The sequence below is a fragment of the Bolinopsis microptera genome, chromosome 2, assembly GCF_026151205.1.
Source record: "Bolinopsis microptera isolate Bmic1 chromosome 2, MBARI_Bmic_1.0, whole genome shotgun sequence".
Lineage (NCBI taxonomy): Eukaryota > Metazoa > Ctenophora > Tentaculata > Lobata > Bolinopsidae > Bolinopsis > Bolinopsis microptera.
The window spans coordinates 19,164,264-19,191,074 of NC_087073.1; the positions used below are offsets into that span (position 1 = coordinate 19,164,264).

General features: G+C 37.3%; 3 protein-coding genes across 3 annotated transcripts in view; 2 read left to right on the top strand and 1 right to left on the bottom strand.

Moving 5' to 3' along the window:
* Positions 1 to 26,790, top strand: LOC134811869 (RING finger protein 150-like). The gene is made up of 11 exons (XM_063818978.1): positions 1 to 121; positions 570 to 753; positions 880 to 951; positions 1,217 to 1,348; positions 1,798 to 1,872; positions 3,053 to 3,100; positions 3,680 to 3,796; positions 12,946 to 13,051; positions 16,083 to 16,200; positions 18,416 to 18,459; positions 24,752 to 26,790. The coding sequence occupies exons 1-11, from the start codon at positions 24 to 26 to the stop codon at positions 24,808 to 24,810; spliced, it is 1,053 nt and encodes a 350-aa protein (XP_063675048.1). The 5' UTR covers positions 1 to 23; the 3' UTR covers positions 24,811 to 26,790.
* Positions 1 to 26,811, bottom strand: part of LOC134811866 (glypican-1-like) — a 110,291-nt gene that overhangs the window by 46,222 nt on the left and 37,258 nt on the right. The window lies entirely within an intron of this gene.
* LOC134811120 (uridine diphosphate glucose pyrophosphatase NUDT22-like) lies at positions 21,351 to 23,104 on the top strand. The gene has a single exon (XM_063817858.1). The coding sequence runs from the start codon at positions 21,361 to 21,363 to the stop codon at positions 22,342 to 22,344; it is 984 nt and encodes a 327-aa protein (XP_063673928.1). The 5' UTR covers positions 21,351 to 21,360; the 3' UTR covers positions 22,345 to 23,104.

Here is a 26,811-nt window from a genome sequence, read left to right on the forward strand (position 1 = left end):
ACTAATAAGCCAAATTATTGTAGATGATAGGAGAATGGTTGTTATTTTGTATGATTGGTTTGTCGACTAGTGAATTCGTAAATGTGATCCTGAAAGATGCCAGTTTCAAAGACGTTGGATTGTAAGTCTTTTAAGTGTAGTATAATTGTAATTCATGATCATACCCTTTATGATTTTGGGGGCCCCTGATTTTGGATATTTTTATATTGGTTTCTTAATTATCATCATTTGACATTTAACACTATCAATTATCATATCATATACTACTTACCTTTCTAGAAATTTAGTCAAGTTCTTTAACATGTTGCCAAAATTAGAATAGATATATCAAACAAAAACCGAACCACAGCTCTAGCTATACTATACTAAGAAAATGAGTGGAAAATATAATGGAGGTCTCCTTCATAAATGTTTTTATAGACATTTAAAACCGTTTCAATGTCTCGTGTACACCCTGTACATGATATATTATCTTTCTGCTAATCAAATTACATAATCTACATTAAAACCAATTTAGATATGCAGGACAAGGTTATAAATTGATTTAAAAACATTTTTTTCTGTTTCAGAATCAATGGAGTTGTAATACCACCAACAGAACGCTATAATTTGCCTGAAGAAACTGGAAAAATTGTTCCTATCGAATTTGGTGGATTTGGGGAATCGGGATTAGACAAGCTTTCAATGTGTCAAACAGGGGGATGCATACCCATTATAGTTATCAACAAAGACGCTCGCTATTCCAATAGCACTGTAAGTTTAAAGTTTATGAAGACTGAGTTTAAACAATGTTGTTTTCATCAAACAAATGACAAATCAGTTGCTCTGCTAATACTCATATTTAGTATTCATTTTTTGAAGGATAATACAATTTTTCAGATGGCTCAATTGAATAGGATAGCTGATATCGTTATCATAGGCTTTGAAGCCTCTCCAGATAAATTCAATCAGGTATTTAAACGTTTATATTGACCAGTGGATGAATAATTCATTCAATTAATTGTGATTCAATCACATAATACTGTATGAAGATTTCTAATATATATAATGACAGTCACTAGCCAGACTGATCAAATGCATAATCAGTCTGTTTGAGATTATGCCAGCAAACATGAACTAATCATTGCACTGACCCTCATGGAAATGCTATTGTCATTTTGATTCGTAACATACTGACTAGTCATTCACTACTGATACTGACTATCCTCCCTTCAAGGGCTCATGGGAGCACATAAAAGATACACCTCTCGCTCTGATAGAATATAGTGATGCCAAGACAGCTAATCTCATGGTTAAGAAAGGTGTTGTTACATACGCATCTATATCTGCATACACTAACCATATGAAGGTAAGATTAAACTATTTCTTTATTTGCTGTAGGTATCCGTATCTGTTCAGAGCACGGTTAGAAGTTCATGTATAAATTTTCGCAAGCAAAGTATTTTTCCGTTTTTGTAAAGAAGAAACCAGAGATTAGCCTCTCAAGCTTACATCAAATGATGCTGCTAATGATTTAATTTACTGTGTGGTTTGAATGAGGCCACCCACAGACCGACAGACAGACACACAGACAGCTGTGATATGTCGCACTTTTCCTACCTGGATACAATTGTTGTTAATCAAATAGTCGATACACTGTGCATCTCAGAACTAACAGCGAGATTTTATTGCAGAAACTATTGCACGGGAATATTATGAGCATATTATTATTATTAATAACATGCTAGATGTTATGTTAATATGCGTGTGTAATAATTTGAAATATTTCCTGACGCTAATTTCACTAAACACTCACAGAGACGGGAACATTTTATGAAGCTTGGAGTGCTATTCCTTGTTTTCGCCTCCGCTTGCTTTATTCTCGCCATGCGGGTAAGTCTACACTCTACAGCATCCTAATTTTCTTGCTTCCTTTTCACTAATTAATGGCATTCATTAGATATAATATATCGCATCATCAATATCTCAGTTAATACAGTTAATACATTACCGCGCCTGTAATCTGTATGTAATAATGCCAAGAATGTATTGTTACACACTGTTGTTATAATATAGTTATAAACATAACTCCATTATATCATGAAATGATGTCGAAATGTTAGCTGTTTATCTTATATACGGCATAATTGTTTGTAACAATGTACCTTTGAAGAGACTGAACTTTCAGCAAATTAATTTGTTGAATAAATGGGCATAAAAACATACAAGTTTAACGAACATTCTAAACATGCACCTTTAAAAAAACTACACTTTGAGCTAGCTAATTTATTGATTAAACGACCATAAAAGTTAAACGGCGCCTGTTCTTGAACATTTTAGATTTAAAGTAGTTGATAGTATATAAATATCTTTTAATAGTGTAATGTAATAAATTGTGATTTAGGGTAATTATTGTGTTAGACAAGGTCACCGAGCCAATGTAATTAGTGTTCAGTATAATATATTTAAAACAAATGAAACATGGGGGTGGGTGCAGGCCAGGAACTATCTCTTGTTGCTCAGTCTGCTATTGTTAATAACAACACTTTGGTATGTCATGTACTAATTGCACTGCTGTTAAAATGACTGTAATTAACCTTGGTGTGGTTGGTTTACACATTAATTTACAACATGTGCCAAATTAAACCCTCCCACAAAAAACCTCCAAATTAACAATTTCAAAACATTAAAACCGCAGATCAGATCATAATGTACATTTAACTTTATAATGTTGATATATATAAGTGTAGTACATTACACCCGCATAAGTAGATTGTAAAGACTGCCGCCTCAGTGGGCACACCTAAACCAGGTGTTCAACATTTCAACAGCATCATACCACACTGCTCTGAAATATAGCACGGTTATTGTCAGCAATGTTGTTGGATCTTATTACTGGATCGGCACTAACGCCATAAAACAACATACAACGTTCAATTTAGCCACAATATAAGATGGTATACTTCATGTACCTACATACCAGTAATCAGTATCATAGATATTATGATAAAACTAACTAAACACGTCTCAGAAAAACATTCGTCTTTGCTAACAACCGCCTCCCTGCTCCCAGGTCCGAGCACAGAGAAGTATATACGTGATCAGGCGACATGCTCAACAGGTAACACTTTTTAGCCGCGTGTACGTGTTATATGATTAGTACGTGCTTTTAGCAGATCTCAGATTATTGATGATATTATGATTATTTAATTATGCAATTACAATAACATTTAATTAAAGTCATCATGTTTTAAATACCCGGTTCAAAATGTTCTCATAACTTCGTACTTTCTGAAGGGATGGTTATACTAAATGTGAGATATAGTTCACTTTGAGTTTAGTGAGTGTAATGTGTAAGTATTCTGAAGGAAATTTCTGCCATAGACGGCCTTAATGCGACTAGTTGGGGGTAGTGTGAATAACATATTCTATATTTATAGCACTGTAATACATTGCTTATAAATCATGCAGTTCATGGAATGTATCCCGAGAATTTGTCATCATGGCAACAAGATCCCTTTTGGACATCAAATCAACATGACGTACTGAACATAATTACGTTGCAAGATGTAAATTTATCAATTCCTCGCATGGACCGCAAAAATGTCCGGTATTTTGAGAATTTCGGTTTCACTGTAAATAAGTTTTGCCATACCAAACATCTCTGTAACAAACAGTGCATAATTTGGATTTATTTCAGAATATGAAAGAGCGTAAAGCAAAACAGAAGGTAGCTCAGCTCCCTACCAGAATTCTGAAGATAAACGAGCCCTCGTCTGAGTGTACCATTTGTTTGGAGGAGAAAAAGTTCCCGTCGGTATGTGTCATTTAATGTTTTTAGTACGTGTCATTTAATGTTATTTCAATAATTATTACTTCTACAGTAAAACCCCGATTGTTTCTAGATCGATTCCATTCCACAATACCTAGTGATTTAACATTTACAACTTGGCATTAACCTATAGAGTATAGATCTCAGTATAACCTTATTACTGACTTGTAGTAACTGCACATTCCACATCAATCAACATTTGAACATGAACTTCCAATGAACTAATAAAAGAATTGAGTTATAACTCAATAGATAAATATACATTAATATAAATAAATATAGTTATATTAGGATTACTCTGTGCAGTAAATACATGCTGCAGTTATTTTTCTTTGATAAGGATGGTTGACCGTATTATAATTAATGATTGGCCGTGTTTGAATATTTTATACCAAACTCTTAAGACATTTTATGAGATAAATACACTCTCATATTATCGAAATACACTCTCATATTATCGAAATACACTCTCATATTATCGAAATACACTCTCACTGCCGTTTTAAAATTGTTAGCTCTCGTTATCGCACTGCTTATCTCTTGATAATTACACCGCTACTGCGCTGCTAGCTTGTTGTGCTGATCTTTACGATGGCAGATTTGGACTTGGAAAGTATCAATTACATGTGGAATGAGATGTTCACCTGGAGCAAAGAGACTCTGAAGAAATTTGGCAAGCCTTACGGAAAGTTAAAGGACATTGCGGACGCTAAGAACTTCAACAGACTGAATAAGCCGGAGATTGTCGATGTGTGTGGTCGATCTTTTGAGTACACGAACTATCTTATGGAGACCGTTGAAGCGTATAAGAATGTGTTGACCAGACTTCAGCGTCAGTTAATTGAGAAGCAAGAGCAGGTTATCAGTGTTCAGGCCGAGCTATCAGCTAGCTGATAGCAGCTTGCAAGACTGAGCAACTTGAAGCGATGAAGAAAACTGTTTCAAGTTCAGTTGCTGATTCAGTGAAAGCGGAGTTCCAATCTTACAGCTCAGTCGTTCAAAGTTTGCCAGCACAGTCTCCAGTAATCAGCCCGGAAGCATTGACGTCTGTAGTCAAAACTATTGTTGCAGAGGAGGACCGCAGCAGGAACCTTCTTATCTTCGGTCTGCCTGAGGAAAAAGAAGAGAAGCTCGAATCTCAAGTCAGTGAAGTTCTGGAAACTATTGGCATAAAGCCAAAAGTAGAGGCTCAGAGAATAGGAAAAAAGAAAACGGTTGACTCAACGCGACCAGTTAAAGTTATCACCTCAAACTCGCTCATCGTTAATCAGATTCTGAGGAATGCCAGGAACCTGCGGCAGAGTGAGAAGTTTAAGACAGTTTTCTTGAGCCCTGATCGGTCTGTCGAACAGAGGAAGCTCCGGAAAGATCTGGTACAGGACATGAAGAAGCGGGCACTTGCAGAACCGACCAAAAAGTTTTACATAAAGGACGGGCAAATTTATTGTGCCGATGAGAGCAACGGTTGACAACTTTTTTTGAGTCTGTGTTTCGTGTGCTGTTTTGATATGTTTTGGACCATGTTTGTGAGGGACATATTGGTAGCTGTAGTTATTTTCTATACAAGACTGAATAGTCTTCAGGCTTTAGCTGAGCTTTAATTTTCGACGCAGATTTGTTGAGCCACTAGTCCATGATGGGGAATATAAACAATATATTTAACTCTTAATGGTCATAGCTACTTTTAATTTCATGAATCATACAGATTTTAAAGTACGCTGGTACAATTTTTATCTTATTAAATTGCTGTTCAATATCTATTTTAGTAAACATTAACTGGGGTAGTAAAACCCAGTTCCCAATCAGAATATTAGCTAGGCCCAGGCCATATCACTGACCTTTAATTTTATGTCCTGTATCTGACTGAAAAGCCGCACAATGTTTTGAGTATACGAGGTTTGTGATGTTATTTGGGTTTATTGGGGTCTATAGATCAAAAAAAATTTGGGTAGACAAAAAGTTATGTGTCCACCAGGTCTGTGGCCACGCCCTTTTATATGATCGTGGGAAAATCTTACCTTTTCCTAATATAAATTCATATTTGCTCAATCAAAGCAAGTAGGGTATCAAAACTAATGTCCTTTGACCCAAGAAATCGATTGGTGACATCTATTTGACTTTCAGACCACTCCCAGATAAGATAACCACGCCCATAAATTACAATTGAGCGTAAAAATTTCCAAAAATGTAAGCAATTTTTTTGGGCAAGTTGGGTGTTGAGACCTATGTTTTTTGACCCAAGAAATCGATTGGTGACATCTATTCGACATTCAGACCACTCCCAGATAAGATAACCACGCCCATATTTACAATCGAGCGCCAAGAATTCCCAAATACTCATATTATGGATCTGAAGACATTCCCACTTCCGGCCCGGGGTTTGAGACTTGGAATAGCTCAAGTGACCCATCAGAAACAAATATGGCCTGGGTAGAAATTGTTACTATGGTGCAGTTTTGCGCAATTGACCACGCCCTTTTTTTGGCACTTTTGCGACTTTAAAATCAAAATAACTCCGCTTCTAATTGGAATTTAAAGCTCAACTTGGCTTTGAAGTTGTTCAGAATCATCACATTTAGGGGGGTAGAGCATATTTCTAAAGTCACTAGACATCAGGTTGTTGAGTTATGTGACCACACCCTTTTTTCTCTCGAGAGTCATAATTTGCACACTTAATACGAGATATCTCGGCTTCTGATTGAGCTAGGTGCTTATCCGGGGCATTAACTTGTTCAAAATCATCAGTTTAAGTAGGGTAGAGCATAATTTCAAAGTCCTCAAAGATCAGGTTGTTGAGTTTTTTGGCCAAAACCTATTTTTAAGCTCTTGCGAGTAGCAATTGCAGCGCTTAAAATTAAAATTACTCAGCTTCTGATTGAAGTTAGGAGCTAAACTCGGGCAGCAAAATGGTCAGAATTATGATATGGAGTGGGGTAGAACGTGGTTTCAAAGTCCTCAGACATCAGGTTGTTGAGGTATTAGGCCACACCCTATTCTTACGATATCGCGAGTAGCAATTGACACACTTAATACAAAATATATCGGCTTCTGATTGGAGTAAAGAGCTAAAATCGGGCAGCAAAATGGTCAGAATTATCATATTAAGTGGGGTTAAGCATAATTTAAAAGTCCTCAAACATCAGGTTGCTGAGGTTTTTGGCCAAAACCTATTTTAACGCTCTCGCCAGTAGCAATTATAGCACTTAAAATCAATATAACTCGGTTTCTGATCGGAGTTCGAAGCCAAGTGTCGACCGAGTCTTCGGCCTCGGCCTCGGTTTTACCGAGGAATAGCGATTTTTCCTCGGCCTCGGTCAGGCCTTGTTCGAAGCTGAATTTGGCCATTAACATGCTTATTATGTTCAGAACTATCACATTGAGAAGTGATCTCAAAGTCCTCTGGTATCAGGTTTATGAGTTAATAGACCATAACCTTTACGCGACCAAGACAAAGCTACTTGTCTATGTAGGGCCTGTCGTGATATCATGGATCGCTTAGGTTCCACCAGGATCTGGTAGTCCTCATAATTCTGCGGCCTCTATGTTTCGTCATCTCGCACAACTCTTTAAGAATCTTGTGGATTTGGCATGTGAAAATTTGCAGCCTTCCAGACATTGATATCACGACAGGCCCTATTGTCTATGTTACTGAAGGTAGTTGGGACAACCGACAAACTCTAAAGATGAACTGCGAACCTTGATGCGGGACAGGGATATATGGAGGGGGTTATCTGGCGTAGATCGGACTTAGTTCTGACATAGTAGTAGTAGTATTAGTAGTTTACGCATCTGTGATAACAGCATTTCATAATGAAATACTAAGATATCTCCGCTTCTGGTTGGAGTTGAGTGTTAATCTTGGACATTAAAATGATCAAAGCTTCGCATTGAATAGAGTACACAGACATCAGGTAGAACCATGATCTAGCCTCTACTCCCCTTACTGCTATAATTCTAAATATCTTCATGCCCAGGCTAAGCACCGAACTCCAATCAGAAGCCGAGATACCTTTTAATGAGTTTTGTAATTGTTGCAAGTAAGTGCTTAGAAATATGGTGTGGCCTAACAACTTAACAACCTGATGACTGAGGACTTTGAAACCTAACTTAATGTGATAATTCTGACCATTTTACTGCCCGAGTTTAGCTCCTAACTCCAATCAGAGGCTGAGTAATTTTAATTTTAAGCACTGCAATTGCTACTTGCAAGAGCGTAAAAATAGGTTTTGGCCAAAAACCTCAGCAACCTGATGTTTGAGGACTTTTAAATTATGCTTAACCCCACTTAATATGATAATTCTGACCATTTTGCTGCCCGAGTTTAGCTCTTTACTCCAATCAGAAGCCGATATATTTTGTATTAAGTGTGTCAATTGCTACTCGCGATATCGTAAGAATAGGGTGTGGCCTAATACCTCAACAACCTGATGTCTGAGGACTTTGAAACCACGTTCTACCCCACTCCATATCATAATTCTGACCATTTTGCTGCCCGAGTTTAGCTCCTAACTTCAATCAGAAGCTGAGTAATTTTAATTTTAAGCGCTGCAATTGCTACTCGCAAGAGCGTAAAAATAGGTTTTGGCCAAAAAACTCAACAACCTGATCTTTGAGGACTTTGAAATTATGCTCTACCCTACTTAAACTGATGATTTTGAACAAGTTAATGCCCCGGATAAGCACCTAGCTCAATCAGAAGCCGAGATATCTGGTATTTAGTGTGCAAATTATGACTCTCGAGAGAAAAAAAGGGTGTGGTCATATAACTCAACAACCTGATGTCTAGTGACTTTAGAAATATGCTCTACCCCCCTAAATGTGATGATTCTGAACAACTTTAAAGCCAAGTTGAGCTTTAAATTCCAATTAGAAGCGGAGTTATTTTGATTTTAAAGTCGCAAAAGTGCCAAAAAAAGGGCGTGGTCAATTGCGCAAAACTGCACCATAGTAACAATTTCTACCCAGGCCATATTTGTTTCTGATGGGTCACTTGAGCTATTCCAAGTCTCAAACCCCGGGCCGGAAGTTATATAGACGGGAATGTCTTCAGATCCATATGAGTATTTGGGAATTCTTGGCGCTCGATTGTAAATATGGGCGTGGTTATCTTATCTGGGAGTGGTCTGAAAGTCAAATAGATGTCACCAATCGATTTCTTGGGTCAAAAAACATAGGTCTCAACACCCAACTTGCCCAAAAAATTGCTTACATTTTTGGAAATTTTTACGCTCAATTGTAAATATGGGCGTGGTTATCTTATCTGGGAGTGGTCTGAAAGTCAAATAGATGTCACCAATCGATTTCTTGGGTCAAAAAACATTAGTTTTGATACCATACTTGCTTTGATTGAGCAAATATGAATTTATACTAGGAAAAGGTAAGATTTTCCCACGATCATATAAAAGGGCGTGGCCACAGACCTGGTGGACACATAACTTTTTGTCTACCCAAATTTTTTTTGATCTATAGACCCCAATAAACCCAAATAACATCACAAACCTCGTATACTCAAAACATTGTGCGGCTTTTCAGTCAGATACTTGATAATATATCATTCTGAATTACGCAAATAATGTTGCGTGTGAGTAGTGAATTCTGGGCTGAGAAATATCCCGAGAAACATTACACAGATAGAAAAGGCGATATATGAAACTTGTAATCGCTTCCTACACTGTACAGTGTACAATCTTTCCTAGAAATATTTGAATTGATTCAGGTAATACAATAATCATACCTATAAAACTATGTGGCCCCCTCGTACTGAAGTATCTCCTTAACTTACTGTAACATTTTGATGATGTCTCCAGACTATCACCTGATGTAGGCAGTAAAGGACCGATCAGCCGATAACTCTAAAATCTGAAATGAAACTTAGAATTATAATCGAAAGGGAAAGCTTGTGGATATAAATTTTTATCCGTCTCCTTTGGGGTTGTTTCCTCCGCCCTATATGGTGTTTTCAGTACAACAATTAAAACAAGGATTTGAAGTACTTTGCCAACAGGATTTGGGCTGGCTGGTCTAATACAAATTGTTAAAATTTTGATGCTATTAAAATAAGTTCAACTTTCCACATTTTGGCTTGCCCGATTCATTATCAGATCAGCACGAAAATTGTATTGTCAATACATGAAACATTAACGTGCAGCACGTACAGCAAACAGTGTGTGTTCATGTTAATTAACACTGTTATTGTGTAACTCAATATTCTCATTTGTGACGAGCTGTGTACCTGTGTAACGGAGCTGTATAGTTGGAGTTGTGCCAAGTTATACTCCTCCTCCTCACATTTCAATATAACTCATTTCACGCAAAACATAATGTAGTGTCAAACCCTGTAGTGTGCACACTGTTATATATAACATATATATATATATGTTAGACCATAATATATTACATTATCTCATACCGTGTAGTGTCGATACTGGGTGTGTGATTTGAAAGGATCTCTTTTCCTCAGACTTTTCCTCAGACCCTACCTCATCTTCCATGCCGTACCAACCTGCAACAAACGTGATAATAGTCCAATGAGATGGTAAGGTCACGTCATCTGAGTGTTGATTTGGTGTTCTTTGCACGAGCACTGTACAGAGCTGTACAGTTGGAGAGATTCAAGTGAGAGGAGTCTGTCGACGTCATACGGTGCACTGCACGTGACACTGCAATCACGTGACACTGCAGTCACGTGACACTAAGCTGCAGAGCTGCAGTCTCACTTTAGTGTGAGTGTAAACTATTAGCCGGGTTTTATAATAAGAAGTCGCACTTTGCTGGTCTCATTTATTGGCGCCCTCAGTCACACCCTCCACAACAATTATTTCATCTCAACTTCATACCTAGTCACACCCTCCTCAGTACTTGTTCCACATTTACTTCACTCTCTGTAGCAAATGTTCCTCCTTATCTTTGCCCTCACCCTGAGGTGCTTATCTATCGGATGAAGAATTTCGATGGGGCCGGAATCATATCCACTATCCAGAACAAAGGTTCCAGAATGAAGGTTCCAGAATGAAGGTTCCAGAATAAAGGTTCCAGTTGATTACTGTTCAATGTTCATTGTTTCAACTTTACTTCGCTCGACTTGTGCTGCTAATCTACGGGAATCAGGATTTCACTCAAACCACCGCCTAAACTAATGTTTCAATCGGGCCGGATTTAGGAGCCAAACTGAAATTTCAATTAGGACGGAATAATATCCATATAATTTAGATGACGTATTTTATGCGAAGTACGTGCTAAGATGATGTAACTGTGATGTTAATCGTTCTAATAAAGTTGACGGCTTTTCACTCAACCTACCTTTGAACTGTCTGCAGTCTGGTCCTCGTTTTCCTGCATTCTTTCCACGTGAGGTTTTAGTGCGAGACTCGTTGAAATGGAACGATAAGTTCGGCGTGCAATCGGGCTATTAAATTGTTTCACATCGTGACTCGTGTATCATGTTCTACTTACATTCTCTCTCAAGTCTGCCGACCCGGATGAATAGAAATTGTGAATCATTCATTTTAATGTCACTAATTCCCGGGGCAGGGCCGAGTTGGAACTACATGTTGTGATTACGTCATGGATAAGTTACGTGACTCATTACAATGCCCAGCCGCTGCACCGTAAAACTAAAGATTTCACGTGTCTAGAAATGTGTCTGATGATGAGTTTATAATGCACTCCCATTCGACAAAGAGATCTCTCAAAGGGTGCATCTGAGCCGTTCCGTGCAAAAGTATTTAATTAATATTGGTGGTCTATTTTAAAGTGATGGTCTACATATAACGTACAGTGATGGCATATATATTTAAAAGTAATGGTAATGTTTCACGCGGAGTAGTGTATGACGTTGTGTTGGACATCAGTGCTTAGTACATAATGGGGCATTAAGTTATGGAAGTTGGATGTAAACGCTAAGTTATTAGTCGTGAACTAATGGAAGTTGGATGTCACTGACGATTTGGTGCCTTGATTTAACCGTACTTTTTACTGTGATCTTTTAGTGCCACTGATATTGGGTGTCGCCAATATGAGTGTCACTGATATTGGGTGTCACCAATATGAGTGTTACACCAAAACTAAGGAAATGTAACATACACTACTCTGGCTTCGTGGCGCGAAGGTTCCCTTTTGTTGCCGCATTGTCACTAGTGACATACCTACAGCCCGGATGAAATACCTATTAAATCACTCTCAGAGATAATATTAAATATCACCGTCCCCTGCTGATTAGAGAAATATTTCGTGGATGTTCATTTAATTTTCACGCTCTGGCGTCACCATTGTTAACATGGTGAAATATCAATCTCATTTTTGTTGCTTACTAATGGGTAAAAGCCTGAGATATTAAATGAAATGTTGGTTAAGTGAGACAAAGTCAGGACATTGTGTTGGTAGTGGTCCCACTAGAAGAAATAAAAGCAATCACACTAAATTAGGACAAACTTTTAATCATTTATTACATATTAATGTAGCTCCGACATTTTCACAATAACGTGTTCAAGGAGGAGCTTCACACTCCACCCGATCCTAACTACGCCGACATTCTATTTTTAGAACTTCAATAGTAGTGACCCAACAGTACAGTAGTTAAGTTTTAACTAACTGTTAGTAAAATCTACAACTGCAACATACTATAACTTATTATATGGTCAGTTAGTTTACTGCGACACCACAGTGTCACCCTGTCAGAAGTTCTAATATACTATTCACTGAAGCACCCTGTCAGAAGTACTCATGTATAATACCGAAATATGTGTTTAAAAAGGCACAACATGTCCCGAGTTAAGTAGGGTGCAACACTTAACTGAATTATAACCTTCATAACGACAATTGATTATCGTACACCCCCTTACACAATTCAACTTTAAAAGGTTCGTGACAATTATTATAGTGTAGGGTATTTTATTATTAGGAATTTAGGAACCAACATGACATAACAACAATTTTAACAATTTTTTGTGACAATGATACCTGGCACCTGCTATTTATAAGTAGGTAGATGACAAGTGAGAGTGAAGTGACACTGTACTGTTAACAAAGTGAAAGTGAAATATAACGTTACCATTGTTTAAGAAAGTGAAAGTGAAATATAACATTAACATTGTTTAAGAAAGTGAAAGTGAATTATAACACCAACATTGTTTCAGAAAGTTAAAGTGTTGCAATGTGGTCACGAGTACCATGACCCCTGTATAACACCTTGGCTTGTATCTCACGGTACATGTCCCCTCTGCAAATATAACGTCCTCGACGGTAAGCAATCTTTATCATCCACAGTACCTACTATAATATAATAAAATATATTATAATACTCAATATACATAACCTTATATAATTATATAATATATATACTCAGTGATCTCAATTATACCTTTGTAAGAGTATTTGAGTTTTCTTTGATCCTAAAAGTTATACTTTACTAAGAGTAGTTATGGGCTATATCCCAATATCCCGTGATGCTCGAGATCACTTAACTCACCTTCTAGTCAGAATCATAGTGCAACTTTCCAGATGTAACTTTTAAGAAAGTGATCGACATAATTAAAAAATCTTCGGTACTGGAAGCATCGATTTATCCAGAATATATCATACACGCAAATTATAAGTGGGTATTGCAATTTCTTAGATTCAATACCTTACGACATACCTTACAATTTACTTAATGCATACCTTACATACCTTACGAGACATATTTATGTTCGACATAATTTCGGTGACCTAAATGATTTGGGAACGAAAATATGGGAATTTTTACCGAAAACCGCCACATTTCGTACCCCAAATTAAATCGAATGGTATTTTATTTGGGGATTTTTTCATCTCCTTATTTAAAAAAAATGAAACCCAATATTTGAGAAAATTAAATACAAAAATCTTCTCTGATCAGCATCTCGTAAACAATTTCTCTGGAGCCTTTGAAAGTTAGCCTCAACTTAACTTATAATACTCCAGAGGGTATAGGAGACCGACAGTGTTTGTTATCTTCCACTAATCCCGATATGTCACCGCTGTGGCCAATAAAGGAGTGACAGAGCTTGCTTATTTTTAATGGAACGTGTCCTAAATCATTTTAAAATCATTTCATGATCGAATTCTAGTGTTCATTAATTGTTTGATGAATCATATTTATAACTACTATATTGATAAGTTGATAGTAAATCGATAAATTCATAATTTTAAAAAATACGTGAAAAATAATTTGGGGAAAATAATGACGGTGATCTCAATTTTGGTAGTCCGAAAATATGGTGTTTTTTTCCCGAAAAACCACCGAATTTCGCAGAATTTAAATATGTCTCGTAAAGTAGTCAGGATGGAGAGTACAGACTACTGTGCACATGCTGATGACATATCTATTTTTAGCACTTAGCTGATTTTCTGAAAATAAATGTAAGAATTGCAGCTAATTCCACGTTTTTCTCAATTATGGGATATCTGATACACTATATTTTATAGTTGTTCTTTTGAGGGCAAAATAAACACGGACATAATGCCAAAGAAATAGGTTACAATGTCAGATTAAAATCCGAATAGTCTACATTAACGAGTTCATTCAAGTGCATGAACATCAAACAAATCCTTTAAATAACGAGAGCTATTGTTCATCAATGTGACAATAATAAGAAGGGGTATTTTGGAGGTTTCTGTAAAATATTATGTGCAATACACCCACGTTCTTTGTGAATGTTCTTGAATAATTTACTGAATTTAAAACATCAAGCTTATAGTCTCTTTTTTTATCCGATTTCTGTGAACCAAAGAACTTTTTGTATTATTAGGTATTCAAATTTCAATGATAAGCTGGTAACAAAGTCACTGTGTGCATTGCCGATAACAATTTTTCGTGGTACTTAAGGCGACAAATATTTTGAAATTATCGAATTCCGGTATAAACTCAAAGAATGTCGGCAGCTTTCACCAAAACAATCTTACCTGGTGAGACTCGCCACAGCGTTCAAATGTCGGCATCTGACCAAAGACTCATGAAATCACGCTGATGACTTGTTTAAAACCAAGAAATTAAAACAGGCTTCCAGTTCTAAGGATGTTGTTGTGTAGAGTACAACATTGATGAACAGTATTCCCTGCTGTACAGTATATAAGTTACTGAATATCATAGCTTTTCTAAGGAAACAATCGATTAAAATGAGACAGCAGTGTAATCGATTACACGGCGAGTATAATGGCTAATAAACAATTTTATTATGTTTGTTTGATCTTTATCATTCCGTTTGGCCAGCTCTTATCGTTACTGAAGCAAACTTTACCTATCAACTTTGTGGAAAAGATATAGTTGATAATTATCTCCGGGAATTATATCCCCGAAAAGTCGTGAACACTGGTAACTGATAATTTCCTGCAAGGGTTGTCAAAGTATTATCAGGACATACTGCGAGTCACCTCAGACTGGCTGGCGGGAAATTTCAAAACAAATAACAGTTGCGCACTATATAATATATATTACACATTAATGACACACAATGACTTGAACACTAGTTGTCACTGATGAGTGATGATATCATGGTTTTGTATCATGATTAAAACATTTGTCTGACTCAACCGGTCGTTTCAATTTGTATTACACACTATATACAGAAACCGAACAAAATTATAATAAATAAAACCATGGCTAAGTTTCGTGCACCGCAATCGCTCCGCCAAGGCGTCGGGAATTATCACGGGTAGCATTCAACAGTCAACAGCCAAGGTATTCTTTTATTATAGCTCCTTTAGAGCCACCGTTCAGTTGCAGGAATTTTATGCAAATTAGATATTTCGCAACTATTGACAGTTGCAACATCTCATAATTTGCATACAGAAATCAAGAAACTGTGCAGCAATTTGTGGTCACTTATTACCAACTATGCGGTTATAATGCGGCCAATTTTCAATAATGATGTGTGTGGGTGAATGTTTTCCAGGAGGTTTATTACAATACAATTATTACACATAGCATTGATATTAATTCACCGGGAGAAAACAAAAGACCTATTATATGTTACACAATCTTAATCGTCACAAGAAGTATTCAATCGCCAAGCATCATTGAGAAGGGTCCGTCTACTGCGAAGCACCGTTCCTTACACTCAGTACTTCATACTGACACGAGTCCACTTTAATACAAGTTATTTTATCCGTCTTAACTTGAGTTGACAAAGCTAATTTATTATTATGTCTGTATTATTGATTGTTCGACTTTTTATTTTTAGTTTTGCCAACTTTGATACTCAACTGACAGTTTCCACATAATACCGCCACATTATTTAACGAAAAATAACACCAGATCGTAGAGGCGAAGCAGAGGAATGTCAACGAGGAATGTCAGTAGATCCAGAGATGGGTATAATGAACCCAGGTGCTATTAGTAACGCCTCCTCAGACGACTCGATCCTATCTATTGGGTGAGCATGTTTCTACTTTCTCATTGTGTATACATTATGATATATACTGTTCACTTCTCCAGCTGCTCATGCTAATTGCTGTAACATAGGTTACACTGATGTAACCTATTGTTCAGTAGAATTGAAGTGTTCAAAAAGTTTTGTGTGTTTTCTATGACATACTGGATATCATCACGTATATAACTTGTAAAAGTTCAAGTCTGAACTTTAGTCTGGTCTGAGAGAATGGCTCATGAGAGATTACAGTACACATTGGAATTTTGCCAGTAAATTTCTGCTTGCACGATATAAGGTATAATATATCTTCTGGTCTTTGCTGTGGATGTGTAACAGCACTGCAATATATTGGATTATTATATATATAAAGATATAAGCACAGACTAGCTGTACCTTTTACTGTCATGCCACTGTCAGACATAGGCATTAGAGGTGTAGTCTGAAGTATTTGCTATCCCAGCGTGAAGTATTGTTTATTAAACACTGTGCAACTGTGTGGTTGAGATAAGCCGTTATACCGTGCTAAAGCTGAAAAACAGATGCCCTGTTTACAACTGATCTGCATTCTGCTGTATTAAAATTTAACTATCTGTACAGGTGATTGTAAGAACCCCCATTAGTTGTTCAGTCATTAGTCAAGGTGCTACTCCTACACGGTTTCGTATACTGCTATAATATTATAGAAGTATATAGTGTAGCAGGAAGGTTCGAACTGCACTCAATGTAAGAATTGAAAATGGACCAGTAAAGCACTAAAGTGATGTAAATGACCTGAGAAGCTTCAGCAGCTTCTTTATTGATTTGATATATTGGCCGTTGTTACTGTTTTATGGTAACTGACCATGTATGGTATTATTACTTGATGATACGGTGCCGTAGTGGCAGGGCTTTGTTCGTATTATGGTTCTACTTTTCTCATAAAAAGGGTGGAGCACGTAGCACGGTGTTTCATCACACTGAACCTTTTGTTACTCTAGATATATCATCTTGTAGGTGTTTCATCACACTGAACCTTTTGTTACTCTAGATATATCATCTTGTAGGTGTTTCATCACACTGAACCTTTCGTTACTCTAGATATATCATCTTGTAGGTGTTTCATCACACTGAACCTTTCGTTACTCTAGATATATCATCTTGTAGGTGTTTCATCACACTGAACCTTTTGTTACTCTAGATATATCATCTTGTAGGTGTTTCATCACACTGAACCTTTCGTTACTCTAGATATATCATCTTGTAGGTGTTTCATCACACTGAACCTTTTGTTACTCTAGATATATCATCTTGTAGGTGTTTCATCACACTGAACCTTTCGTTACTCTAGATATATCATCTTGTAGGTGTTTCATCACACTGAACCTTTTGTTACTCTAGATATATCATCTTGTAGGTGTTTCATCACACTGAACCTTTCGTTACTCTAGATATATCATCTTGTAGGTGTTTCATCACACTGAACCTTTTGTTACTCTAGATATATCATCTTGTAGGTGTTTCATCACACTGAACCTTTCGTTACTCTAGATATATCATCTTGTAGGTGTTTCATCACACTGAACCTTTTGTTACTCTAGATATATCATCTTGTAGGTGTTTCATCACACTGAACCTTTCGTTACTCTAGATATATCATCTTGTAGGTGTTTCATCACACTGAACCTTTCGTTACTCTAGATATATCATCTTGTAGGTGTTTCATCACACTGAACCTTTTGTTACTCTAGATATATCATCTTGTAGGTGTTTCATCACACTGAACCTTTCGTTACTCTAGATATATCATCTTGTAGGTGTTTCATCACACTGAACCTTTTGTTACTCTAGATATATCATCTTGTAGGTGTTTCATCACACTGAACCTTTTGTTACTCTAGATATATCATCTTGTAGGTGTTTCATCACACTGAACCTTTCGTTACTCTAGATATATCATCTTGGTTCAGCCCGATCAGATAACTATGATATTTTGTAATAAAGCGTAATCTCATCTTCCCACGACGTAGTTAAGATCTTGACAGGATAGATTTGATAACTTGTCCTACCGCCTGAGAACTTGTATCTCCCTGACGTTTCTACTAATTTGAGTTGAAATTGTCACTATATGAACTGGAACAGCCACTCAACCGGATAGTCGTATATAATGGTCTGGTAGGTATGGGAAGTATTGATTTCTCCTACAGGTTGGAAGCTACTTTTAATCAAAGGTATATTTCAGGTTGGGAGGGACACAGACTCCAGGAACTGTCAACCAAACAGCAGGTGCGTGACGGTGCCATTATTTATAAATCTACCTTATTTAGACATGTACTCTTGTTCCGTTTTGCAATATCCTAAGTAGGCATGCAAAAATAAAATCACATGTGAAATTATATAAATATAATATATACTATACGTGTATCCGTGGAGATTGGAATCGCGTGCAAGTACTTAAGGTGTCGCATTTTATGTGATTCAAAACGGACTGCCGACTTTTAAAGTTATTTACTATCGTTAAACACGAGCATTTCCCTTTTAAGGGTTGACAGGTTAATTAGTATCAATATAATTTGCGGGAAAATGTCGATCAAATGACGTCATCAAGATTCATTAAGATTAAAGAAAAACATTTCCTTTATAACACAGAATGTTGTTTATAACAGTGTAATCATGGGTGTAAAAGCAGTGTGGAAAGTTATTAAATAAGGGGCACTATATCAGGAGCCATGTATATTGTCAGTTTGACCTGGCCCTGACTTGCCTTTATATTCTCTAGTCGGTACCACTTTGTTGTAATACGTGACAGCTGCTTGCCCATTAAATTTGCCGATGCTGTAAGCTGATTGGATAATCACTGTCACGTGGCAAAACAAAGTTTACCGCCTCCGAGAAATGACAGCCAACTTCAACTACTAACAACACTGAGTTGTAGTTGCTCGCTTTTGCTGCAGACTAAAGTGACTCCAGCAAACTCTGTCACGCTTGCGAAAGTGTCTACCAAGTCTATGGCAGGGTTTACTAGCCGTGTACTATTGACTGCCACTAACTGAACGTTTTAGGTTGTCTGTCACGGACTATTCTGAGATTTAGACCCTCAAATAGACCCACCTTTAGCAGATATCCCCAGTCTACCACTTGTAGAATTAAATTCAGACTTTTTTAATTTTGAGATCAGGGTTAAAGTTAGTAGTAGTGAAGTAGTAGTACAGAGTTTGTGGCAGACTTAGAAGACTCTCAAAGTACCTCCAAATTGTCGCTCTAAAGTGCCTAACACTAATTTTAACCATTAAGGCTATCCCTATCCCGGTTCCCAACACTTACCCTATACCAAACCTTTATTCCGCTCCATACCCGATAGACACTTTATTTGACAAACAGTGGCTGTGGCCGCCTGGTAGTGTCTGTGGTAGATGTAATAGACTTGGCAGACAGTGAGACAGTAGTATGCTGTTTGTTTACTATTTAAGTATATAGTATCTACACATTATATAGATCTACATTTATTATTTGTTGGCCAGTGAGTATATTATATTATGAAGGTTAGTCTTATAGTTATGTACTGAATACTTGAAATTTGTCTCTAAGACGTGTACGTAAATTGGGTTGGGCTATTCATCAATGACGAATGAACTCTGATGATATCATATCATGGCTAAAACGGAACTCTAAAGTCAAAGCTTCCTATCCTATAGCTAGTTTTCGCCTAAATTGCCTTGGTAGCACACAATTTTCAAGCGCACATTTTGCGCGTATCCTGAGCTGCGCTGCATGTGCGCGCGCATTATAACTCTACTATTCCTGGTCTAGGTTATGCTTCACAACAAATTTCTGTGTTCTATAAATAAACTAGAATTGAAAACGACTAGTGCAAGTGATGTCCTTTGCCTCAGTTAGAATAGTCTATGGCATCGTTGAAATTCCCCATGAAGAAACCAGAGACCCATGATATCGTTTTCCAGCACCTAAAATATTAATTGTATTTTGTTACCAAGACGACTCCTCACACTTGTACGCTATTACTCCGTGCTGAGAACAAAAGGCTCTGACGACACAACACACGATAATATAATGGACCTATGTTTAAAGGCGTGATGTAAGTTATCTACTTACTTTGGTGATACTACATACAGTGTTACGGGAATTTGGTGCTACTAAGTGCTAGCTTACCACATGATGAATGTGGACATCACTTGTTAAACGTGATATATCATGTGTCAGCAGTGTTCTGTAGGCAGTAGGCTGTATTGTAGAACTAATATTGGCTAATCAGTCATAGTTACAATAGGATACTATATTAGAGCGGATTGTAGATAGTACACAGTTGTTTAGATAGACATGTGGCATTGTGACGTCATCATCATATAGGTCGGCAAATAAATATCTTTTAACAAACAGGAATTGTTATTAACTAACAGTCTACATACAAAATTTCAGTCTATCCTAGCTAAATTAATTCGATTAATTAATGTATCGTTAAGACAATTAGAAAAACCGCCCTTAATAACATTGCAAATTGCGGCGTATTTGGCACATGTTGCGGGCATAGTTTTCCTTCAACTAAGTTTTCTTGGAAATACATTTTTTACAAAATCAAACCTGGAGTTTTCCGGCTTTTAATGCCAATGAATAATCGAACGGGCATTTCAGCATAACCTCCGGTCATGTTATCTCCCGTTATTGAATTATTCACTTACAGAAATACAGAGGTTAATGAATCCTATCGATGAACCGGATAAGCATGCAATGGGAAAGTTTAATTAAGGAACCGCTGCGACGTCCTAATTTTTAATTTTAGAAATATCTCCTCCATAATCGATTAATGGTACCTGATTTTGCTTCTGTTATATGTGTTAATAGCGTGGTCTTTAGAATCTTCTCGAATTAAGTTAGGAACTTGTTATCTTAGTCCATGACCATTAGCCATGGGCTTTCTTTAATCATTACACACTACACAGCCGTGTTGTCATTTTGTTCCCCATCTATTATCAGTAAATTTGATAAGGTGTAGACTTAATAACAAGTGTTTTTACCGATCATCCTCACTATTAACACTATATGCTACATTTGATGCGAATGGAACTGTAACTATAGAGTCTAGACCACAACCTTGTGCATGATGGAACACTCTAGATTAAAAATACCGATTCATATAATACTAACATGACATCTTCATATAGCTTAGTGATGGAGCTAGCTACAAACCACCACGTTTACTTTCCCAGACCGCTCTCTCGTCACCAGTTAAAAGTAACCCAGAAATCTCACTTTAACCGGCGCAGGGCATCTGCAGATCTTGAAGAACGAGCTGGTATAGTTTGGGATAAAAGAGTTAAAGAAAACCCTCATCTGTTCAATGGGACGAAGTTTCGTTTTGCCGGACTATCAGTGACGTCAGGTGAGGTAGTGACACGTAAGGATCGTAAAGTAAACTTTGTACTTCCAGATCGCACGTCAGGATGTGATGTCGAACTGAAGACCGGTTTCAGCAACTACAAAGATTACACCTCCACCAACATGAGCGCTCTGGCCGAGGAGTTTAAAAAGCACGGCATGGACAAGTACAGTGATCCCCAAGCTTGTATGGCGGACATCATCGGTCACAGCGCACTGCTCATCACTTCCGACAACTTTGTTGTCATCCAGCTCAGATCTCAGACAGTGGGCGAGGGTGCAGGTATGTGGCACTTCCCTGGGGGGCACCCCGAACCGGAGGAGTTGGGAATATCTTGCAGTGAAGACATGGCTGAAACGGAGCCCGGCAAGATCGTCGACGAGATTTATGATAGTCTGTTGAGAGAGATGAAGGAAGAACTGAACCTATCTGAGGAGGACTTGAGTGACCCAATGTTGGTGGCGGTCGGTAAAGACAAGGAATCATACTACAAACCTGAGTTCAACTTCATGCTACATTCACGTCTGACTGCACAGCAGGTTTCAGAAAAATATTTTGCAGAGGATTTCTCGGATTGGGAATCAGATGACATTGGATTTTTGGATGTCAGGCAGCTTGATCTGACCGATAAACAGTGTGTCAATTTGTTCAAGTTTAAAAGTGATGAACCTGAGGTTGTTACCGTGAATGTTGAACAAATTGCTAACAGCTCACTTCAATTCTTGGAAAACTTGCATACTGCTATTAGTTATAATCCAAAACTTTTCAGTGTCTAGACCAATTTTATCATGAAACCATATTATTTATAACTATTACTCATAGACTTATCTGATATGAGAGATTAGCCAGAAATTTACAGTTTATGCCACATAGTTTTATATTTAGTCTTAGAAATTGTTTTGTGATGGAATCACGAAAAAAGTCACGTTTGTTAGAGCCATGAAATAACAACAAATAGGTATTTTATTGTCGGCATATTGAGAAAATGTATACCTTTTCGCGTTGAGTTGACAATTTTCACCGGCGTGTACATCTCGCTAGGCAATATATATAAATATGCAGTATGCACCCCAACTTTAAAACTTCAACAGCCATTTGATGACCGAAGTATGGATTTTTCGTCAATTTGTGAAGACTTTGAAGAATCATGTTCGGCCTGAACTGAACACTGCGAATTTTTGCGCTTCTAATTTCAGAATTTATCGGTTATATTCGATCATTTCTCTGCAGCACCTTCGGTTCCCAGATTAAGTTTCGTGTATGTGTTGAACATTGGCTTAAGTTATTAGTGTGCGTATTAAGACATTATGTTAAGACACATAATTTATATTTTAGCCGAGATTATCACGATGATCTGAACGATTTACTTCTTTAATTTGTATTACATAAGTTACACGGTTTAAACTGCCATTTTTTTGTTTAATGGTTGTCATCGCGACCTGAATTGATTTAGCAGAAATGTTCTTCACGTAATTTTTATCTGACTAGGATTTTAACTATATAAAAATGTAATGTACCTCTTCTGTTATTTTTCTTATTTAACCTATTTATTTCTATACGTCTGTGTTTAATTAATCTTAAATCAGTGCTGACCGGTAAACGAACTTTGCGTCACGCAACAATTAGGAGCGGTCTAGCTATAATTAACGGTGTTAATAGCTCGATTACTCTATAAAGTATAAATAGTTTATGTAACAAAAATGGAGTGTAGTCCGTTAATAATAGATGTAAATGGAAGATCATGTATTGTTTTGGAAATTCATAAGTTGAAGAAATGACAACTGGTATCTTGATTTCCTACTATTCGTATCCAGATCTATTTCTATTTGTCTCAAAGTCTATTCCATTTTAGTCTTGACACATTTCATAGTCTACTGTTAATAATCTCTCCTACGTCTGATTTCTGGCAGCTGATAAAGTTACATCTGCCGTAGCAGTAAGTTTAAATAACCTGAAGTATTATTATTCCTCATCTTAAAGTAACTTATGTATTTAAATGAGAGTTTCAGCAACTGTTAAATCTGGATCAGAACCAACCATTAAAACGCATTGAACTATGGCATCTAGAATATTCTCGACCACTTCTAGTAAAATCACACAGTGACTTAAGATGTAAGTTACTTCACCGTTTTTAGTCATGAACGTTCTGACGTGACACTGAATATGTGACATACGTTGACTCTCATGATAAGCGATCCCATAAAAATTCCAACCGTTAATGTTCATTTTTAAGATCCCACCTTGCCTCTCTCTTGTTCACGAATAGACATTCGAATGTACTGTTATGCAAGCTGGAACATCTCCGGATGCCAACCTAAGTACATTGTTGCATGCAATTAGTAATTTAATTTTCCAGGACGAACTTTGAGCACACTATTGATATAATATATACATCGTGTTGTTTGTTTTAACTCCAGCACCCGAGCCGAGGAAGTATGTAATTGCTCTTTGTAAAATGTACAATTATCCTCGTATTTCGTCTTAGCTGTGGCCCAAAAAACATCCACTCGTTCGTCACTATTTACCACACACGCAACCAAGGTAAATGATATTTTGCCATCTTTTAAAGTTGCCTGCATCTGGACAATGACATATTGCTTCTTTTAAATTTATCAGAATTTTTACAATAAAATACATAACAGTAAAATCCCGATTTACCGCAAACCCCAATTCAACCCCAAATTGTAATGTAAATCTGAACAATCGAAACCCTGATTTACCGCGGATTTTTCTTTTCCCCAAACTCCGCCGTATATCGGGTTGTTAGTTTTACTGTACTGCATTTTAAAAAGTTATCAGGATTTGAATGTACAGGTCGTTTTTCCTAACAATAGCAACAATTACGCAAATTGGTCTCTAGTTACCGTCTGTAAAGAAAATGCAAGTGCTAATGGCCAACTAATGTCGCAGATTTGGTTTATTTTCCGTTCTCGTCGTTTAATTTCCGCCTAAGTAGTGTTCTTTAGCGATATTTCTCGGAATGGTCTCGTCGGATTACCAATCTTCTAGTGCTTAGGTCGGCTTAGAACGGAGTGAATGTAATTGTGAAATGATCAGATTACGGAATTCTTGATATCACTATTTGTAGTTAGGTTAAACTATGTTTACATTTTTGTGTGATCGTCTCCCTTTTATTGACTTGTATCCTCTTTGCTCGTGATGAGTGACCGTTCCTTGTTTCAGATGAAGAGCCGAGTGCTGTGGCCGCCGGTGCGGAGCAGCGAAATCAGAGTAGCGCTTAGTGCTAGCTACTGCAGGCAGGTGGTGAGTAGCCACTACGAGACACTCATAGAGACCGCCTGGAAGGAGCAAGCGGAGGGGAGACTGTACTGTTCTCCCCTGTTCCGACTCCACGCCACCTCCCTACCAGGGGCTTGTTCACAATTCGAGTGTAGGGCGGGACTTACCTGCATGTGTGATGATGACAGTGTGTTGGTGGAGGACTTTAAAGAGATCGAACTGAGGGTGGGACTTACTAATACCCGGGAGAGCTCAATTACACGGCACTTATCTGCCGTGTCAAGTGACTTGGCGTACATTGGGTACGAACTGCACAAGAAACCGCAAATGTTTTTAGCAGACAGTATAGATATGCATGCTATATTTGTCACTAAGGACGCTCTTACACCCTTGGTGAAATCCCTGTCATCGGCTACTAACGGTGCTGTTGTTGAAAACGTTAGTCTGGATAGGACCAAGAGTAACGGGAGTCTGAGCAGTAAATCGGGGAGTGTGAGCAGCAAGACCTCACTCCGTGCCCCGACTATCATCCCTAAGTGGAGCCTGCCAACAGGACAGCCTGAACCTACTACCTGCAGTATCTTCTCTTACAAGGACCTTGTAACGAGGAATGTGAAGGAAGTACACAAGGAGATGGTTGAGAGCATGTTCAGGTTCCTTCGTGAGATGTTGGGGCTTAAAACTCCCTCCTCCGAACCCACCGCTCTCCTTGCCATACACTACGACAAGAAACACAACAACAAACCCGAGCTCGTATTCCTCCTCAAGTCAGGCCTGACCTCTATCGAGCTGGCGGACATTTTCAAAAAAAGTAAAGCCAAAAACTCGTACGAGCTTGCCTTCATCCAAAATGCAGATCTCAAGATTCCCTTCAACGAAAACGAACAGCTGCCGTTATGCCAGGTGGTGGAGAGAAAAGTGACCCGAAACTTTGTTGAGACTCAGTCTGTTGGCGAAACCACTAAAAATGTCATAAAATTGATTCAAAAATTCGATGGCATAGATTTCGCCAGTTTCAAGTTTTAATTCTTCCTTTTAGTTTTAAACAACTTTTTACTCCTCGCCTGAGATGATTCACATTTTTTTGTAAATAATTTTAGGAATGATGATCCTTATTTTTAGCTATGCTGTATAACTTATATTGTTATGCTACTGATTAATTTGGATAGGCTCAATGTATTCGTACCATGCAATTTAATACTGCATCCCGGCCCCTTCCTATCAGTTAATGTAAATATCTGTTTGTCGTAGAATGTGCAAAAAAGACTAATAAAGTTATGTTTACATTTTTTTCGGGGAAATGATAGATTGCATTGTGTACTATTAACTACATGAATGAACCTCAACCGAAAAACATCCGTGTTCATTTTGGTAGAGAATTGCTATTCTCCCAGATTTAAAAAAAACTTAAATATTAATTTTTCCATAAAATTTCTAAATATGTAAGCTTTCTTGTCTCTTAATCTTAGTTGTAAATTGAAAATTATTTTGGTGTCGCTGGTTCACTGGATTGTTGAAAAGTATGCAAGCATTAATTCCAAACGCTGAAAAGTAACGGTACGTGTTAGCAATTTACACTGAATACAAAATGTTGTCGTTAGCACTTTTCTACAATACTAAACGCTGTTAGAATTTTATTTTTTGCTACACAAAATCCAATGTTATAATTCGATGAAAACCCAGTCTAATTTGGTAAAAGAATGCCGTAAAATGTTTTGTCAACTCTGGGATATTTTTACAACTGACCCATAATAGCAGAGGGTCAGGTATTTAAAAATAACATTGGATTTACACCGACCCTTGTAACCGGTGATTGTTCCACTGAATGGACCCCAAGGAATATATTACGTGAGTTTTGATGTTACAATAAATTATAATATGCTGCTAGTTTTACATAGCATGAGATCAATTGATTGTGAGTTTGTTCTTTTGGTAAATGGTTGATAATTAATTGAATAATTCTGTGCATCAATCATCTTTTATACTTGACTATCATTTCTTAA

Excerpts from the sequence above, each read along its gene's own strand:
- LOC134811869 (XM_063818978.1), top strand. The coding sequence starts at position 24 with ATGATAGGAGAATGGTTGTTATTTTGTATGATTGGTTTGTCGACTAGT. Across the intron at positions 3,101-3,679 it reads TCAGGCGACATGCTCAACAG|AATATGAAAGAGCGTAAAGC; the intron begins GTAACACTTTTT and ends GATTTATTTCAG. Across the intron at positions 13,052-16,082 it reads CAAATATAACGTCCTCGACG|ATCGTAGAGGCGAAGCAGAG; the intron begins GTAAGCAATCTT and ends AAATAACACCAG.
- LOC134811120 (XM_063817858.1), top strand. The coding sequence starts at position 21,361 with ATGGAGCTAGCTACAAACCACCACGTTTACTTTCCCAGACCGCTCTCT.